The sequence below is a fragment of the Hylaeus anthracinus genome, unplaced genomic scaffold (genome assembly GCF_026225885.1).
Source record: "Hylaeus anthracinus isolate JK02 unplaced genomic scaffold, UHH_iyHylAnth1.0_haploid 11997, whole genome shotgun sequence".
Lineage (NCBI taxonomy): Eukaryota > Metazoa > Arthropoda > Insecta > Hymenoptera > Colletidae > Hylaeus > Hylaeus anthracinus.
This window is the reverse complement of record NW_026534344.1, coordinates 3,667,516-3,687,984: the sequence shown is the minus strand read 5'-3', so window position 1 is coordinate 3,687,984 and position 20,469 is coordinate 3,667,516. Positions and strand designations below refer to the sequence as shown.

General features: G+C 48.5%; 1 protein-coding gene across 3 annotated transcripts in view; it reads left to right on the top strand.

Moving 5' to 3' along the window:
* The window catches only part of LOC128889391 (protein O-mannosyl-transferase TMTC2), a 157,842-nt gene that overhangs the window by 22,382 nt on the left and 114,991 nt on the right, over positions 1 to 20,469 (top strand). The window contains exon 1 of one of the 3 annotated variants that reach the window (XM_054146981.1): positions 12,326 to 12,452. The exons of the other annotated variants lie outside the window; for them this stretch is intronic. Coding sequence (XP_054002956.1) covers positions 12,445 to 12,452 — 8 coding nt within the window. The 5' untranslated portion in view covers positions 12,326 to 12,444. Of the gene's footprint in view, positions 1 to 12,325; positions 12,453 to 20,469 lie in introns of those variants that run through there. 3 annotated transcript variants of the gene reach the window in all.

Genomic DNA, 20,469 nt, shown 5'->3' with positions numbered 1-20,469 from the left:
CTCGCCGACGTAACGCGATGAAAAATGTACGAGAGTGTTTAACTTTTCAACCAACATAGGCGTGCAGCGCGAAATATTCCGCTCGTCACTTGGATATCGCTGGAAAAACATTCAAAGGACGATGTTCGAAAATTATCATGTTTGGTATTCGTTAGGAAAGACAAAGACGACGACAATCGACGACGATTCGTTTGAATTGGTGTCGTGGCGAAGCGTCGATAATCGTCACAGCGTTCGAGGCCGATTAAACGACTCCGTCGCTTCGCGGAATCTGCGTGCCGCGAATCCGTCGAAATGCGTTTGGGCTACGTTTCATTAAGGTGCGCATTATACTGTATAAATTATGCAATTGGGCGTCATTGCTGGCGGCTTCGCTTTCTCGAGGTGAGCCTAATTCGAACATCCATTGCCCGGAGGCTGCGCAAGTTACGTATTCATAGCTTCCAAGCGTTCGTGCGTCGAGCTCACGTTCGAGTAAACACGCGATTTCCATCGCGGCAGCTTAGTAGAAAATTGCCTAATGTTCGTCGGTCACCTAAATCCTCTTCTATTTCGTTCTTATCTACGCACAGAGAAATCCTGTTTTCTGCATTCTTAAGTTTGATTTCGATTTTATTTACACAAAGCCATGGCGATTAACTACGTCTCTATAGGACACGACTGTGCAATGTATTTTTGCTCGAGAACAATATTTCGCCCTTTCGTTGTTTGAATTATACAATTACTCGTCGACTACGCGGTCTTTTTTGTAAAGTTTTTAGATCTCACGGTGCTCGTTTGACCTACAAAATCGTCGCTCTTAATTACGACGTTTCCCACTGGACGCGAATTGTCGCGAACGTGTCCGAGGTTAAACTTGCATACAAGGCGCGCAAGTGAACGAAGGTCGTAACGTCTTAATACCGTTTTTTATTTACAATTTAATTACGTAGAACATTCACAAAAATATAAAGAATAAAGAGATACGCCTGGAAATCGTAACCATCGATTTGGAGCGGCAGCCTAATCGAATGGATCCCGAATACTTTGGAAATTCCTGGCAAGTTGTTTTCTTCGCTCCCACCTGAAAAGTTTCCTGAGAGACCTTTCTCGCAGCAGATTTCCACCCTGCTCGATCCTTGGCTCCGTCGTTCGCCGAGTTTGTCTCTTAAAGCACGATATTTCTTGACTTTGGTCGCGATCGTGCCGTTAGCGAACCGAACGCCTCTGTCTCGGTGCTCGCAAGGGAATCCACGGGATTCCATTCCGCGCTCGTAGCCGGGAAGAAATTCCGATTAGCCAAGCCTCGTGATCACGTTGGTAAAAGGTCTGGGCCGATGGAGGACGGCGACGGGTGGTAAATGCACGGATTACCGTCCGCGATGGTCCCATAGGATCGACCTTTAACTCGCCTCGAAAGAAGGGACGACACGGGTAGATGCAACGAAGCAGCATGTCGTGGCTGCTCTGTATGTATCCGGCGTCCCGATGTTAACACCGCCGGAACCGCCGCATGATTCCGGAATTCGCCTGGGTCTAATCCCACGGGAACAAAGTTCCCTCTTAGCCGGGGACCGAAGCGTAATTAACGTTCGTACTACGTGACCGGCCAATCGGCGACTCTCACGAGTCATAGCCGCTGACGCCGTCGGAGCAGTCCGATCGATCCTGCTGGCCCACCTCGAATCTCGGAAATTTGCATCGACGATCGGTCCTCCCGTGAATTGCCACGACAGAATAATTATCGGGGAATTCGGATGGAACATCGACGGTGCGTTTGGCGACCGTGTTCCCAAGGAACGCTTCGTTTCCCGTGTTTTAGCCGATATCACGTTGGAGGACCACGAACCGACCCGATTCCTGATACGGGATTCGAATCCTGATCTTTTGACGAAAGAGCTCGTGACTATATTAATTTTCGACGCGCTTTTAACGTAGTAAGACGTAGTTTCTTCTTCTCGTCGATCGAAACGGTGGCGCGGATGCTCGCAAGACGCATTTCCACGGCAAAGCCAGCTTTTGTTTTTCTTTTGGCTCGCGTTGATCTCTCGTGCCAGTCGTCACCAGCCCGGGCACACAGTTTACCGACCAGGCAGAACTATGTACGCACAGCGACACAAGGGAAGATAGGAATAAAGGCGCGCGGGGGCGATCAGCAGCCACGTACAGAGGAAAACAGAGGTAACGCGAGCGAAAGGAAGAAACAGAGGAAAAGCCCGAGGATGAAGAGAACACGAGAGGCGGGTGCCACACAAGCACGTCTTTCAACTTTTTGCGACCCGGTTCACCATCCAGCCTGCAGCTAAATCCAACTTCATTGCGGCCATCCGGAGCCCTCCGCCTTCGTTCCTTCTCTTCGGGAATATCATTGAACGCCTTTAGAAATCTGGAACGCCACGCTCCTCTTCGTTCCAGCCACCCATCGTTCTTCTCTCTCTTTCCGTCCCCGTCTTCCGTTTCTCGCGGTCCTCTTGAATAAAAATGTCTGGACTTCTTCTATGCTTCTCTCTTCTGGCTCGCGTTATATTTTCGTATAACGAAGCCCACGACGAGCGAGCGACAGTACGACACGGTGTTAACCGCGTTTAACCCTTATGCTACGGCAAATTTCAACGAAAAGACAACTCTTGTGCGCGGAACGGTATTCGTTACTAGTATCTAACCCAGACAGGACCGTGGCTGTATTTTAAGCACTTCGTCTGAGAGGTTTGCTGCCAGCCGTATCGTTTTCCTCGGTTAATTAAAAATATATCGTCAAGATTGGAGGTGAAGACCCCCGCGATATCCCCGTGTCGCAGAGAGAATTAAACTTTGGCTTACACGTTTTACGCAACCGAGAGCCTCTTGCTCGACGACGCGTACACGTACACGTACGTCGTTTGCAGCGAAAAGGTTAAGAAGAAATTTCGGCGCCATTATTCGCAACCGGCTTTCGGAATATCCGACGCGACGGTGTGCATCCGTCACGCAGGGATTCGTTTCACGGGAAGGAAATTAAAGAGGCGACGGAAGGTTAGCTCGACTCGAGCTGGGAACGCCGTTAAAAGCGTCGCATAAAAATCTCCCTGTCCCAGATTCTTCTTTCTTTCTCGTTGGATCCATTGATGACAGGGGCGCGCGACGTTGACAACAACGACAACAATAACTGCGACGAAGCAAATACGAGATTACGCGTTTTACCGCTGTTCGTTACCGTTGCGCTACTTTTGCCCGGATTCTTTGAAAAATTCCTACGGTCTGTTTTTTTTGTTTCGACGAAACGATTTTCCGAGTACGATATTCTTCGAAACATCGGGATTCGTGCTTCGCGTTAATTTTTGAACAACCACGCGGAAGAGAGAGAGAGAGAGTTTCCCGTCCTTCTGCAATCGTTGATCCGATGTTTGCCCAACGCACTGCAAGATTAAAGGATGCTTCGCAGGACTCGGCTTACTTTCTCTTTGTCCGGAGCTGCGAGGATCCCGGTCTGAGGAGCGAGGTTTTCGAGATTGCTAATCGTGTTTAAGAATAAACTTCTCTGACATCTTCTCTGCCCGACGACACGACAGCCGAGTGAGAATACATTAGCATGATTACTTTCGCGCACAATGCAGCCAGCTGCGACGTGTACACGATACTCGTCCCATCCCGGCTTCGGAGCGATATATTGCTCCGCTTCCTAAGATCGTTTGTTTTCGGACTGAATTATTCAGTCTCGGTTGACGTACGAAATCTTAACAACCGAATTCTCTCGCGGCCACGCCGCTACTTGTTTCCGCGTTGAAATAAACCCGGCCGCGAGATAGAGTGATTTATGCGTCTCTTCGACCCGTGTGGCGACCGCTTCGTATTCCGTGGGAATCTTTCGTTCGGCAAAATTTACTTCATTTACGAACGGAGTGAACCATTGGGAGAGCAAAGTTAACGCGCAAGATTTATTACAATTAATAATCATAACTACAACGCGATGTTATATTTCAATGTTTCGACCTTACCATGCCTTACCTTACCTTCCTCGGCAATGCGTGTACTCGATCGTGTATAAAACATAGCCAAGCGGGTAATGGAAACGTGTACTCGTAGCTAACGTCGATAGCGAGTCCCGAGTACTTGAAAATTCTTCGAGACAACGACGGCTCTCCGAATAAACCATAATTTTAAGGGTGCTTTCCGCGATACGTTTGCGATGCTGTTTGACGTTGAGCGAGGACTCGAAAGAAACTGCCAGATCTTCCTTTGTACATACCGTGGATAATACCTTCCCATTAATTCTGCAATCTGCGAAAAATGCATTATACGTTCCCCCAGGTGTACCTCGTTACATCACTTGCAACAGTCTCGCGTTCTTTTCGGAGCGTGCTATGCTAAATATCCTCGAATCTGTGATGTATGTAATAGGAGTTCCCAGTTCATTGGCAATGCAGAGATATCGATGATAAACGGGGCGAACATTAGCGGATTTAGTTGTAAACCCCGAAGCTCGAATATTGCTCGAGTTTTACGCGAAAACGTTCCATTGAATTTGACAACTCGAATGCGTTTATCTTGACAGCTGCGAAGCCATTTCAACATTCTGCCATAAATTCCCATTTTCGACGGTTTCTTGATTAATACGGAGCGACGGACGGTGTCAAAGGTCTCGCGGAACTCACTGAAAGCTATGTCTACACGGTTGTTAATCCATCCACTGTGAAGTTACCGAACAAACTGAGATAAACGGCCGTAAGATTGCTTTTGACCGTTTGCGTGTTGCGTAAGTAGTCGTGGTTTATCCCGTGGAACAGTTTCAGAAAAGAATCGAATTTGTGTAAAATAGCGTAGTTCCGCATTGCAGTAAACAAGAGTATCCAGCGTGCAATTGAGAAATGCAAGGAACGTAAACCGTGAACTATGCGAACAAACTCGACGAATATTTTGAAATAATGTTGTTTCGCCGAGTGAGCTTTATCGGAGCTCTACGAGCTCTTCCGTTCGTTGGGTTTGAATTTCAAATAACTAAAACAAAGAATATTTCTAAATAAAGTTCGGGTACAATAGCTGGGCGAGTTTCTTTTATAATTTCGTCCAGCGCGACTGTTGAAATTTACCACTGCGCGACGACTGCAACAACGAGCCGCGTTATTTCGCCGCCTTTAGCCGCTATAACGATCCGTAGCTTCTTTGCTTTACCCACGGCCAGCGTATCGTGACGCACAACAAAGCTTTTCAGAGGTAGAAGAATATAGGGAGCCGACCACGGGAAAGAGGGCCGGGTTTGGACGCTATTTTGATAAGCCAGGATATCGACCGGCTCCTCTCGCCCGTTTCTCGGCCGCTTTCTTCGTTGTTGTCCACCCAACGAGTCGACCGAAGAGTCGACCGACGCCTGTAGCTCCTTTAACGGAAAAATTTCAAAGACTCGAGAAGCTCTGAATGGTTCTTTGAAGTTGCCATCCAGTTCTCCACGTTCCCGTCCTTGCACCCCCTCTTTCTGCTTCGCTCCTTCCGCCTCTTTCCATCGTAGCTTTGACCATCTGCGACCGTCTGTGCGCGCGTTCTCGTTCGTATAGGTGCGCGTGCATGTGTGTACAGCAAAAGTTTCGAAGCTACGAAGCTTTTATTCCGGGGTTCTTCGGACCATTGGGAAGTTGCCGGATAAAGCTCACTAATAAACCCCCGAGTCAAAGCAGCGAAAGTCCTTACCGATGAAACGGAGCGAGCGAAAACCGAGGCAGGAATAGAGAAACAGAAACAGCGCGGAGAGTCGGCGAGAATAACGAGGGAAAATAATAAACGCCTGGACGGTTCGATGCAGTCCGCGGAAATCGATTCTGGTTGCGAACGCGGTCTTTATGGCTGGGCTGTGGACCGAATAGAGAACGCGAATCCGAGAACGCTCGCGATGCGTTGAAAGGGAACAGCCTCGTTAAAGGTGCGTTTACACGCGTAGGGCGATTACGAACTAATGACAGCGGATTGAAAGTTAGGTACAAAACGGACTGTTTATCGTCAAACGTTCGATGTGAGTTCGTCGACGTCGTACGTTGTATGTAAACGCGGTTTTAACGCGTGTACGAGCAGGAGCAAGACAAACAAGTACGTTATTGATTAAAACAAGAGGCAGGGGACGCGAAACGGTGGATGCAAGAGGAAGAAGAGGGAGTGGAATGTCGGTCGAAGATGAAAGTAACGAACTGACGGGGGAGGCAGCAGCTAGGAAGACAGGGAAACGCCTTGGAAGAGAGAGAAAGAGGGAAAATTCGACGTAAAGCGTGCCAACCAACAGCTGAGAATAAATTGGAATGTCGTCGAAGACTCGCGGGGCGAAGGGGCGCGCTTGCGAGGGGAAACGGAGAAAGAAACCCATCGGGGATGATGCCGCAGGGAATTGGTACGAAACGGAACGCGACTCGTTGGCTTTGTCCGTGTTCCGTGTCGCGCGATGCTTCCCGCTGCCACTGTATTTTTCGCCAGCCGAGTGATTTTTCTCGGTCCCGGGGATGAGAAGAAAGATGTCCCCTCGTTCTCCCGCATCTACCCCCAGGGACGTTTAATCGTCCTCGAAGCCGTCGAATTTACAAGCACGAGTGAAAAAAGGGCTCCCGAGAACTGCCGAGTAAGCGTAGTGCACCGACCATCTAAGAGATTCGCGGTTTTAACTTGCCTTCGATTGCTCCTACTCGATCTTGAAACAATTCCGAACTTATAAATTACTGGCTGCGCCCCGCGGTTTCACCCTATTTTTATTCCATATACACCTCGCGGTTTCACGCGTGTGGAATAGTATTTATTTTATGTCGTTCGCGTTCGACTAACTATTCAACCGCGTGTTCCTTCGTGAACCAGTCGGTGATTGTCTATCATTTTCCGTAACTCGGACATTTCAATCGATATTTCCGATTGTGAGCATCGCGAACATTATCAGTATCTGGAACCTTATTATTATCGAAATAAGATATAGTCTGTGTCCTTCCTCGGGTTGCGCTCTATCTCCTTGCCAAATTTTATCGAAATCTGTTCAGCAGTTTAGGCGTGAAGAAGTAACAGACATTCAGAGTTACTTTCGCATTCATAATATTAGTATGGATAGGCTCTAATAAATTTAAAATCAAATTTGTCCCGTTATCTAATAGCTAGGCGTGATACCGTATTCCCGTCTTCGAGTATCGTCTTCTCAATAGAGCGTAAACGGCTCTTTACGCCTTTAATCCGGCCACGAATAATCTCTGCCGAACGATACACCGCGATCGCGCGAATTACCAACGGCGGTGCATCAAACTTTCATCTCGTCACTGAAACATTTAAATGAGCGAAACGAGCTGCAGGCTACACGCTCGGCTCAAGTCCTGGCTCGTGGTCCGTGGTATCGAGCTCGGCCCCGGTTAATTCCAAATTGGCAGAGAGTTGCGTGAACGTTAATTCCAGGCAGGAGCTACGAGAATAATGCACGGACCATACCTGCGGGGTATGCAGGTACACCTTTGTGGTCCGAAGACCGGAGGAGCACGGCGGAATGGTAGACACACAATGCCTCTATCGTTGATACGGTTCTGAAACTCCGTTTCAACTTGATTGTCCGTATAATGCTGTGTGTCCAACCCGCTGGCTTTTCGTTGTTCCGCGGCAAGCTTCGTACTTGGTTCGTGCGTCTAGCCGTTGCTCGGTGTCGCTCCGCTTTCTAGTTTATTAAGGCAGGACGGATCGGCCAAACGTGCTCAAGAATTTCTGATTCGAAGCATCGAGAAGCGCGATGGAACGAGGACCGGACGAAACATTCTGCTGCCAGGGAACCGACCCTGTGAATGTACGTACGATGGAAAAGGAAAATTTGTCCTGTCGACAAGTTTAAGGTTGCTCGAAAATATAATAATCGGTTCGTAATGTTATGTCGCTTTCCACGCCACTTGCCTGTATCTCGAGTACCACGGCACCACTTCCGTTAAGTACGCGAGCTCATCTTCTTGATACGGTATAGGTACAGTCTGATCTTCACAGACGAGTACTCGGGACGATCTGTTTACTGTAAACTATTAAGTCGTTATGATGGCTTGCGACGCTCCAAGTTGTGAATGTATTATGTTCACTCCTGACAAGGCGGTCTTTGACATTTGCCATTAGAAACGGAAGCGTGAACTCGTAAACTCTGTTCCATTTAATATCTCGAGCAGGAATAGAATCGCGCCTGGCAGCGAACGTGACTTTTGTTGTTGTCAATCTATGCTTCAGCATTATCTCATTTACCGAAAATTTAAACAAACATTACATTAATTTAGCGCGAGTAAACCCATTATCGGTTGCAAAGACTACGCTCTTGGCGAAGAGATGGCAAATTTCATTTCGATAATGGACGACTGATATAACGTGTTGTTTACTGAAATTATTATATCTCGTATAGGGTATTTTGGAGTTTTGCCTAAATAACGACGTTACTCGTCTCTCGGTGGCTTGTCCTCGAGCAGGTGTGTCCGGTGTGTCTCGAGGAAGGGAGGGAGAAGCGTTCGTCACTTACGCGAGATAATTACATCGGTGATTAAGGCGCCATTAACGGAGAGCGCGCGTTCACGAACCGGTGCGCGGTGGCGAGGAAATGCTCGTTCCAAAGGTAGCTCGAGCTCCCTCGAGCTAGCCGAAATTTTGGCTAACTCGCGGAATTTCAAGTACCCGAGGAGCTCGCGCGAACCTAATTTAGCCGGCTGTCCCCGCGATCCTGTAGTTAAAAAGCAATTCCGACGTCACACTCTCAGCAATCCGCCAAACACTGACGCGGTAGCTTTCATGATAACGGCAGCAAATGGATTCGAGCACGTCGTTGGTATCGGAGCTGGGCAAAATTCTTATCTAAAAAGTTTCTTTTTCTCGTTAATCTGATTGGAAAAATGTTCACTTTATTTATTTTCATTGAACCGTTCGGAATACTTGCTCGATAAAGTTATTTTTGAAAGCAGAAACGTGGCATTGGGATCCTGACGCAGGACTGGTGGTTCGACTCGAGACATATCCTTACGACCCGTGTTTTCCCTTTTCCTCTTTACGTTCGTCCTTCCGCTGGTGTTTCGTTCCATCTCGTATTTCGCATCTCTCTAGCTTTTCTTCCGCCACGCGGACAGGGTAGATGGATGGACATCGAGTTCGCTTCGAATCTCGCGGGAGGTTCTGCTTCGAAGACGGTCATGAAATTTGCAAAAGTCTACGGTCGGAAGATAGAGCGCCCCGGCTAATTCGGTTGGTTCGCGCTGAGAAATCGTCTGACGTACGGATTATCGGATTATCGTAGCCGTATAGAATCGTCTAGACGATTCGTCGATACAGATAGAGTTTCGATTCGAGACCAATTCATTCGCCTACTAGCGATAATAATAAAACCATACCGCTCGCGATGCAAAATTTGTATCTGATAATGATGAATTTTCCTCGTTCCTGATCAAAGTTTCAAGATGAAATAACAATCGCCGAGATTCTTCTCCGCCGCAGCTTCTCTCGGGATACCGTCGGATGAGCGACGTGGATAGACGTCGGGATGGACGGTGTATGTACGGCGAAGTTATTCGAGATCCCACGGGACGTTCTCCCCCAGATGAAATATCAAATTTACAGGAGTCGGGGGCTATAAGCGATATTGAGAAGCCGACGTCAGTGGTGCAGTGCCCTGGAAAGCGATATGAGCCGCGAAACGGGTCAAAAGTTTATGATCGGGTAAATAATTTATATTAAACGGAATTGAAGCGGACGCTCCGCTGGATGGATATCGTTTCCCATTGCGGAAAGATTTATCAGCGCTCGTAATGTCGTTTCGTCTTCCGGCGCTCTGTCCGGAACTGATTTTCGCTTTATTATTTCGTTCATTTTTCCCAACATTTTCGGCCGCATAGACACGTAAGATGGCCAATCGAACGACCGGTTAGTTTATCGGACGTCGCGCAGGCTGGTTTCATCGAACGGAACCTTAAATTTTGAAAACCGTCAGGACCGAAACGTGCCGTGGCGCGAGTCACAAGAGCATTCCAACTTGCACAACTGCTGACCATAAAACGGTTGATATATTTTTAAGATAAAATGTTACGAGATCCTTGTCGATAAATATATTTCGCAAAAGGTTCTATGCTTGGATTTAATTCGAGTAAAAATTCTTGTATCGTATTTTATTCTTAATTCGATTTTTGCTTTTTGTTTCAGGTAAGTCGACCACGTACAATTACGTCGATTCTTCTATTATCGCGTCGATCCACAAGATCACGAGGTCTCGGGTATGTTACATTTCGTCGACGAACTAATCGGCCTTTGATGAATCGGAAATGTCAGCGAGAATCCACCAAAGATTTTCATTTCGCTCCTCGGTCCATGCCGAAAACAAATAGACGGATTGATATTGAATCTATTTAGGATACCGCGAAACAGCTGGCGGGTGCTGAAATGTCAAATTTATAAAAGATCCCGCTATGGCTAAAATATTCCGTGGCGCGTTCTCGATGTTATTGGCATCGGCGCGAGGAAGAAGTCGGTGGAAATACAACGTCGAGGAATCGATACAAGAACGAGTAAACTTTAAAATAGAACGCGTTACTCGAGTTCCGTCGCAGAGAACCGCTAAGAAGTTTAAAACATTCCCGACGTTTTGCCGCGTATTCGCCTCTTAATAATCGTTGCACATCGATATTATCCTCCGCGACGCCGACGCTTCGGTCGACCGTAGAAGATAGTACAGCCTCTTTAAACCTGTTGGACATTGTAATGCACGCGCACAAACGGATCATTTTTCTTGCTGTCCAGACACAATCTGACCGATTAACACGTTGATCGCCACGTCACTCATATATGACAAGGATTTTCACTAAGGAATTAAGAGACTAATGTAAATGTTGGATTACATAGTTGCCAATTGTATCAGAACAAAATTTCAGCTTCACAAGTATTTCTGCGAGTATGTCTGACACTGAAAGTGTTAAGAAGGATAAAAAAGAATCAATAAACAGACGAAAGACCGTTATTGAAAATAGGGCAAATATATCGATGACCGATGATTGCAAACGAATCGTTTCGACTCACTCTTTTCGAAGTGAGAAAGATACCAGACAACCCGATATTACTATTTTTATGTACAGTGTCGCGAGACTCTTTCCATACGGTTCACGGACTTTTAACGCATTCGTCTACACTTGCCGACAAAGTTGCATCACCGCGACCGGGGAAGTACCGAGATCGCAACGAAACGTCGTCGCAGTGTTTTCCTAAAAGGAAGAGTCGAAAGTAGACGCGGAGCTGGAAAAATGGTCGACCGAGGGAAATGCCCCGTGAAGGAAAATATCGGGACGTTTTACGCGTGCTAGCATCTACATTTCCGCGATCCGTCGCGCACAGTTCCGAATGGATGCAGAGGCAGGTCGTGATATCCGCGCGTAACTCGACCAGTTGCCGGCCTCGTATCTCTGGAGTGCCGAATCTAATTTCGCAAATTAAACGAAACTAAATTTGATCGATAACGAAATATGTGCTACAATGTTTGCCTTTCGTCCCTCCGCGATCCATTGTCCTACAATGACCATCGGCCCAACCTAGCGGAAAAACCTCGTCGAGATCGACGAACTGGCAACAATGGATAGGATGTCTCGCTTTAACAACACATCTATTGTGCCATCGACCAATTTCCTATTATTCGCCGGTCGAAAACAAAAGCCGTCTCTATTACTCCGAGCGTTCATTAAACATTTCCAGCGCATCCCTTCACCCCTTGGTTTCCAACGGATTCGCAGGGGTCGTTAAATTTGCTCAGCCAATAAATCTCCATCGCGAAAAAAGTTGCCAGGGGAAGGGAGTGGCAGGGACTCTCGACGGGGATAATTTTCGAGCGGCGATAACTTTCTCGTTTGATCGCGAGCCAGAGTTTACTCGTACGTCGAACGACTCTCTTGGACACGCGGCGACCGTTCAAGAGTCGGTTGTATTCGCGTTCGGTCGACCATAAAATTTCAACGAGTCCCTGCGGCGGTTCGTTAATCCAGGGATTCTCAACGAGTGCCATTTGCTTCCTCCCCTGCGATGGACCAACCTATTTTTCCTCGAGGTAACGAGTGAAAAATGTAAACGAACGGGAAATCCGTTATTTCCGAACGCACTACGAAAAAAATTATTCGGTGCAACGTTGAAACGAATATAAATCTTGAAAGAAAATAGGAACGCGGTAGGATCATTTATATCACAGATATAAATGAAACTCGAAAGAGGCCAAGAGACAACAAAGAGTTGAGTAACGCTGGCTTAATCAGCCTACTTTTTTCCAGGACCATTGCGACCGCGGAGTTCAGCCGCAGCGGAGAGACGAAAAATTCACGTCGCTCGCTTGGAAAATAACTTTTCCGCTCGCGAAACGACCGAAAACAAGTTACCAGCAGCGTTGGGTACGGTTCGAGGGAAATTTTCCTCGCTGATCGCGAGAGGGACCGAAAGTCCATCGGGCAAAACGAATTTTCGTCGCCACGGAAAGTCTGCGCGGCGCGGTTCTCCTGGGCGAATATGGTTAGGTACGTAGGCGAGGGTCGACTGCGCGGGGGCGATGAATGTGCGAGTTTCCAAAGTGAGTTTCCAAGATCTCCGATCCTCCGTCGCTCCCGTCGCTCCGTCCCGTCGAGGGTGCGAAAACGTGTAAGGGTGAAGTGCCGCCTCGAGTGGTCCGATGGCGGAGAAGACGAAGGAGGGGGAGGGAACGATATAGCAGCCGAAACTCCGTATCTCGATTGGACACCTTGGGTAACGCGATGCTCTCCCGTCGGTGAGGGGCCACCTCCGCAAGGTGCTAATGTCTGGCAGCTTAAATCAAGCCCCGTGCACACCCTCTGGACTGCCGGCAGCAGCAACGGTGTCGTTATTCGCCTTGCCTCGCCTCGCCTCGCCACACCACCAGGACCGCCTCCGGCCGTGGGAAAAAGTTTCTCGACGTGGCTGCTGGTGCCCTGGCCCCTGCGCTCTTCGCCGCGGATTTCCATTTTCTCTCTCTCTCTCGCTCTCTCTCTTTCACCCTTTCTCTTTCTCGCTTCTCCACTGTTCTTTTAGTAACTTGGCGGTATAATTTGAGGGTCGGTGCATAAGAAGAGACGGTAACAGGGATAGGTTTCCGCGGATGGTGAAAGTGCCGCGCGAAGAAACCCTACCTTCGTGGAACGTCGATTAATTCGAACTGCCGTTTTTGTCCGCGAATCCAGCTGCTGGCGTTTAACGCTTCCGCCCACGGGGCCCCGGCAAGCTGCATAATTCATTAATCGCCACGTTTTACCAAAACCTCGCGATGTCTCGATGCAGCCGTATCGTTAAACGAACGCCAAGAATCGTAGCGAAATTCAACTCTACGTCACGTATTTTAAGCTACGATGGTTCGAACTACGAATCGATCCGTGCTACCAGCCTTAAGAGATTACGAATCGAAACGGAACGGATCGGTCGCGTTCTTTCTCGTTGAGGAGGTGCGTTCATCTCGTCGATGAATGGGCCGAGAGAAGGAACGCGAGGGCGGGACGTTATCGGTTATCGTTCGATCAATTTTTTATCAATCCTCCGTAGGGACGAAGGTTGATAAGTATAGACGGCGACGGCGAGCTCCGAAGACCATTTACAATTCGAGGGCATTTTTCGACGTAGCTCGACGTCGCGTCAAATGGAATCGAAGCCGCGGCCACGAGTGGCTTCGGATGTATCCATTAATATTACTAAATCGTGCGTTGAATTCGGTCCGTGCCGCGATCCGTGAAGGCTGCCACGTGAAAAATAACGGCGACGAATCCACCCCGAGAAATATGTACGCGTACACCGGAGATATGCACGCCCCGTGCGTATATCACCGTCCAAAACTCGAGCAACTGTTGCTATATTTCGGATACGCTAGAAAATAAACATTCTAATGTTGGATCAATCTTTCCAAGTTTCTACCTATCGTAGCTGTCCAATCGTCGAGCAATTAATGTTAATTTTGAACTTACGATCGTATCGAGCACGACGAACTGGAAACGATTCTTAAATTACGCAGAAATACTAGAGTTTCGTTGAAAGCACCAGATGCTGTACGATTTTTGAGCGGTAGTGTACGCGATACGTGTATCGAGAGAGAACGAGGGAGAAGCAGCGACGTCGATGGTATTCTCTCTTCCTGCAGACTGGCTGCACACCGATGGACTATTTATCTTCGCTTTACGAAGCGCCACGGGAAAAATGGCGAAGCTTTGTAACTGGCAGAAGGATGTTCGCGAATCGGGGCAATTTCGTCGCAGCCGGTCTAACGACAGTCACGTTCCGACGACGAGAAAGACGAGGACCAGGCGGGAGACGTTGCCGGCAAACAAAGTAATCTTGCTTAGATTCGACCGTTTCCGTGCACGATGGAGACGCGAACGCGCCATAACGCCGCTCCGAGATTCCGAGTTACGTCGCTCGATCGTCGTACGATCACCAAAAGAATCGACTCGGTCGGCGACGGGAGTTCCCGAATCGAAATCCCTTGCTATCCGTTCTACTCCCATCATCGAGGACATTTGTAACGGAGCGAGGTGGATGCGCTCGATTTCCCCAGTTTAACCCTCTATCGCGCGAATTTCATCTCGCCCTTGGTAAAAGAACTTATTCGCGTACTCTTGGAAAGAAAGGGGAAATCTGTGGACGCCGTATCTCGCGTTCGCGTCAACCGCCCGCGGCAAACAGGCCGCAAATCCCGGAAATAAATGACCGCGAGGAAAGGGCGTCGTCGATCATAACATTTGTCCCTGTGAAAGGAGAAACGCTTTTCGCGCCATTAGGACCAACAGCAGATGTCCCGGGTAGTCGAGATAAGCGGAATGCCGCGCCGCATAGAAACAGACTCCGCCGCGAATATCCAGCGTTTTCAGATGTCTGAAACGGGCCGGGAGCGTATAAATGCAATTTTTCTGAATAAGGACACTTCGTAAACGAGCCCGGATGCTTTTCAGCCGGCGCGGCGACGGCTCGCGATATTAAAAGATGTACACCGCGAAGTGTGTCGTTAGCGAGAACGTTGCGCGCCTTGAACAGAATCGCCGCGGATGGAAAAGGAAAGGAGCGAGCAAGAAGGCACAATGGGTAATCGCACAATGGGACTCAATTGGTCGACGGCTATAGGATAACTGGTGCGGCGTGCAAGCAGGAAGACCCGGATAAAAAGGACAATGGATGCGCCGGGCGTGGAGAAAAAAGGAAACTAGGCAAAAGAGACAGGAGACGAGTTGGAAATTAACGGAGACGAGTCGTCGAGCGCGAGAGGAGGTACTAGCTTCGGTTTTCATCGCGTGCCCGCGCGTCACTCGTTACGAATCGCTGGCGACTACCGTTGTCGATGACGACTGATTAAAACGAAATCGGACCGCCAATGCGGAATACCAATTATTGAAAGACGACGAGCGTGGATATTGCATTTTTTTTTTTTGCGATCGTGAACGTTCGTTTCTGCTCTAGTGAGAACCTTGTATTACATCCACTCGCGAACCGGAGTTTCATCAACGTTCGCCTTATAAATTCTCGACGATCCGCCAACGTTTGCCGAGGATAAGGTCGGGAAAGTCTACGAAAAATATCGGCTACGGTTTTCCTGATTATGCGTGGTAGACCATTTGTACGTATCCCTGATATTCATGGTCTCCCCGAAAGTCCTCCTAAAACAAAGTTACGTCGACTCCGAAGGGATTTCAGCGCTTTTTAATAAGTCAACCGAAACACAAATCGTGGCTGTTCGATATCCAACCGTGCAGCACGCGATGACCCGTCGAGGAACGACTTGGCCCGCCCGCGATTGTTCTGGGTTCGAACACTCGATCCTCTTCCGTTGGTTTCTTGCTCGAGCCTTTCCTCTTTCCTTATTCGATTCCCCGCCAAAACTTTTCTGTCGGTGATATATCGCGTTACGAATGGCGTGCCACGGGAACTATATTCCCGAGTAGCTGTTACCCCGTTAGCTTCTTCTACGTGGCCCGCCCACGCGATTTATCTTTCGCGGCACCGTGATCTCTCTTTCCCCGTCTATCTCTCGTCCCGCCTATTCCGGGGCAGCAACCGTCGCGCCAAGAGCGTCGGCGTCGCGGCGATCTCTCCGCGTCGTTGCAACGCTCGCAGACGCAGTCGGTACGCGGCTTCTCGATCTGACCTCGAGGACGATGTTTCTTCCGGGTATATCTTCGCGAGGAATTGCGCGCACGAAACGGCACCGGAAACGGTCCTCTCAATTTACGAGAGGCCATTCGCGCCGGTCGTACGTATCGACGTATCTACTTCAATTTAAGTCGGTATCCACGAATTATTCTCTGGCCGTTGCTACTTTATCGCGGCCAGGCCGTGAATCAACCGCGCTCGCTGAACGAGGACATTAGCGAGATCGTACGTTCCGGGAGATTATCTCGAACAGAGTCGTGATACACTCGGCCCTGGCTCGGATTCCACGCGCAACTCGCTCGGAATCTAATATCTTCGCTCCCGCGTCCCGCCACCGGCAACTTCTTTCCCGTCTTCCGGAGCATTCGTCTTTATTAGCGTGCGCCCTGTTACTCGTTACGTCGTCGGCGTTCTCCAGAAACGCGCTGACGGCAGTTCCGAAATCGTCGCAACTACCCCATTATTATTCGAGACGTTCGGTCCGCTTGATACGCGGTGCCGGCCCGCGTGCTCGAGCCCGTGACGAAGTCACTCGCGTTCCCGGAATCCCAGAGCTTACGTCTGAGCCCTACGAATCTGCTGCTGGATAGCTGGCCGAAGAAAAAGGCTCAAGGGGTTAGTCGTCTTTTTCGGCTGCGGAGTAAGCATTCTTCGTGAATGTATTTCAAGTAAACGGTACGAACGACACCCTCCGAGATCTTCAGCGCTCGTTTGGCATGTTTTTCTAATACAACAAAATATAGGACTCTCGGGGTGATGGAAGAGATCTGTTTTTTTAAACAGAAGAATTGGTTTAATCTTACTCGTACAAGGGTCGCCGCAATACTGCGTTTTGGGTAGACGCGCTGCATCGGCTATCGTTTAACAAAATACGATCTGCGAGTTCGAAAAAAGTTGTTTCTTCTTTTGCATATCGAGAGAACGAATTACGTCGATGATTCTATCAGTCGACGCGTTAATCGAGAACCAATGCAGCCAGAGCGATAGTATGCCTGACTTCTTTCGTATCTATCGTGATGATGTCTGCAACTGGAACCGCATCCACGACGTCACGGTCGATGGAAAAGCTATCAGGTGTCCGAAGCCATTACCGGGTCGACCATTAGTAATGCGATAACTAGAGGAAAGAAGACACGGTAGCTGGTTCCTCGAAAGCTTCGTATCGTTGCTCGTTCGAATCTTGACAAGGTGTTACGCGACTGCAATTGGATATTATAAACCGTAAAGTCATATACATATATTTCGATTAATTCAACTCGGAGTATATCGGAGTAGATCGTATCGATTCGTCGGAATGTTTTATTTAAAATTCGTCAATATTAAAATTTGCAATAAGCGAAAAGCATAATACGAGCGGAAAAACTTTTTATACCGGGAAACAACGATGAATTATAATTATAATTATCAAATATTTTTGCTCCCTTCTATCAAAGAACGTGCGCTCTTTTGATAATCGTTGAAAATTTTCGAGAGGGAACAAAATAAATTAAATTAAACTTTGTTCGTTCGAACAGAAATGGACTTTACTCGCGATGTATTTATTCGTTCAGCGTGAAATATAATTCCCCTCTGTAATTCGCATCAAAACTTTCATTACGGGCGTAACGAATAAATTTTCGTCTACTTTTTATCCGCTATTCAAAGCGAATTATCCGTGTAAGCATTTTACTCGTTCCTGGGGTGTTTTTCTCGCCGAAGAGCGCACGCATCGAACCGATTTTCCACACAGCGTCTGGTCGCGCACAGAACTTTCCACTCGCTAAAAGTGGCTCGTTACACGTATTCAGTCAGATTGTTCGCGACGAAGGTATTTCCACGAGACGTTGAACGTCCGTAACGATGGCAATGTTCGCAAGAATGGGTGTGCATCGAGCCGTAAGTCGCGGAGCAACGATTACAGTCCGGGCAACATTATTTCTTAGACGTACTCCTGCCGCCGAAGGCAAACGCGAACCGAACGGTTGGGTCTCTCGGCCGATGATAAAAATAGTTGGCCCGTATCCAGCCGCTTTTATTGCTACAATTTTCTTCTTGCCGCGCGGTTGTCCAGTCGCTCGTGCGACGCGTTCGTTTTTCGATAAGTAAGTCGAAATCGGGCAGCTATTTTTGTAACAAAAATATTAACGTTGCGTAATTTACGTTAGCCTTTTTTCTGCGTGCAACGTTTACATAGAAATTTTCGGAGCGCGAAAGGTCCGAACGCTACAGACCTGGTGGAATTAAAGCGATACGAGGCGTAAACGTTTTATTTTCCGTTACGGGTTCATTTTGTTTCCCTGGCGTGCCGGGCTATCGATGCAGCAGGCGAAAGCAGTAACTTTTTCTCTGTTTTCATTTTGAATGTACGGGGCAGACAAGGCACGATACGATCGCGGATATACGGCGAGCATTAACGTAATCACGTCCGCGCGCAGTTTTTGCGGTCGTATTCCGCCGCTTTTCCCTCGAATTTCCTCTGCACAGAGGATAGGTATCAGTTCTGCACGTCGAACCGCGAGACGCGCGTTGATAGGGAGCGTTTCGACGAATCGAAGCTGGGCCTCCTCGATTCATTCGATTAAACGACGATCGCCTTCGGTGCCAAGTGTACCCTTTCAGCTATCGTTCACGAAAAGACAATTAATTTGACGCATGGTTTTCATCGATTCCGCCCCGTCGTAAGCGAGTCTATCGTGGAGAACAATGGACACGGTTGGGGCGGACACGTGCCTTCGTCTTGGAGCAGCGAATCAGCCGATAGAGTACCAGACGCAGCTTCGACGTAGGCTCGATGCGGATATTTCGAATCCTCGAACCGTACTTTAGCGTCCCTTCTAAATTTACTGGTACCTCGGCCACGTCTATCTCTTTCCGTTTCTCTCTCGGTTACGCAGAACCGTGTCATGGAAATGAATTTCGTAGAGCTGCTGGCGTAATTCGTTCGGCTGCTTATATTTGCGGAATTTACTGTCACTCCGTCCGTGCAGAGCGGCCAGTTCACGAAGGGGCTTGTTTGCGACGTCGAGTGCTCCCCGGGATAGTTGAAGAGGTCCATTGTGTTCCTGGTTCCAGTGTTCACCATACCTCCATCCGTTTTCGGGCGATTTCGAAGCACACGCGCGTCCACATGTATAGAGATATATAATATATAGGGAACGTTCCATCGTGAAATCCACTCGACCGAGCTCGTCTTGCGGTTACGCTTCTATCGGAGACACCGAACAACGTTTTGACCCGTTTTCGCGCGGTTCCTTCTCTCGCCGATTGCATTCGGAAAGGAATTCAGGCCACCGGTGCGAGCATCCTTTTTGCATCGACGACGCGTCCAGGCGTTCGCGAGAACGAAATCGAATCGCGGTGAGTTTCCTTGCGACGGTTAAATCGTTATCCATTCGCGAGCCAGCTGAACCTTACACCTAAATTGGCACTACGTTAGGCTCGGTCGCGCGGAGAAGTGACTCGACGTCGCGCTGCGAAAAGCCGAGACTAAATTATTGGGGTGGAGGAATCGGGGTTTCGTCGAGTGATCGATCGAAATCGGAAAGACTTCGAAGCCCCGCCGCCCCAACTATCACCGCCTCGATAACTTCTCGCGTTCGAAACTTCCAACGATCGATTTATGCGGATTTATACGCGTTCTACGAACAAAATTACACTCTAATTTTCGGCTCCGATCCGCGACGAGCACGACACGGCGTGCATGAAACACTATTCGGAATTCTTATCCCACGCAGAGATTTATGTTACTGCCGATGAGAACGGAAAACACTTTCCAGGCAGTCGTCGCGACTTTTCTTCAGCTTCGAAACGATCGTGCCACCGCGGGATATGGCTATCCCATTCCCGTCATTCCGCTGGTTCCGAAACCTGCACGGATAGGGCGTCGTGGAGCGGGAGGGGGACCTAAATTGAATTCTTCCGTTTCATTTGACGATAAACCGGCGCGAACGGCGCATCGTGTTAAACGAACGCCAACCACCGCGTCGGGGGTGGTCGGCTGGAACTGGGAGCTTTCGTGATTCAGCCTGTAACTCGACGTGCAGCGTGTTATCGGTTCATGCCGCCACCGGATCGTTCGCGCCGTGCAAAATTTCCTGTTGTCCACGTTCGTCCATTCCACGTTACGTTTCGTTCGATGAAATATCACAAATAATGCGTCCCTTGTACGACTATATTAATTTACGAAAAATGAAAAACTATGAACGTGGATGTTTTGACTCGTTCTATACGTACAAAGAAATGTACCTGGTACAACTGCGTCAAACTGGTTAACAAATGGGGCCGTTTTAAAAGTCGACCGATTATTGTCGGTAGCAAAGGTGGAAACTGTCGTCGGTATCTCGATACATCGAGTCTCGACGAGCACGAAACCAATGTTCCGAGAAAAAATTCACAAACTATTTCGTCAATTACGTT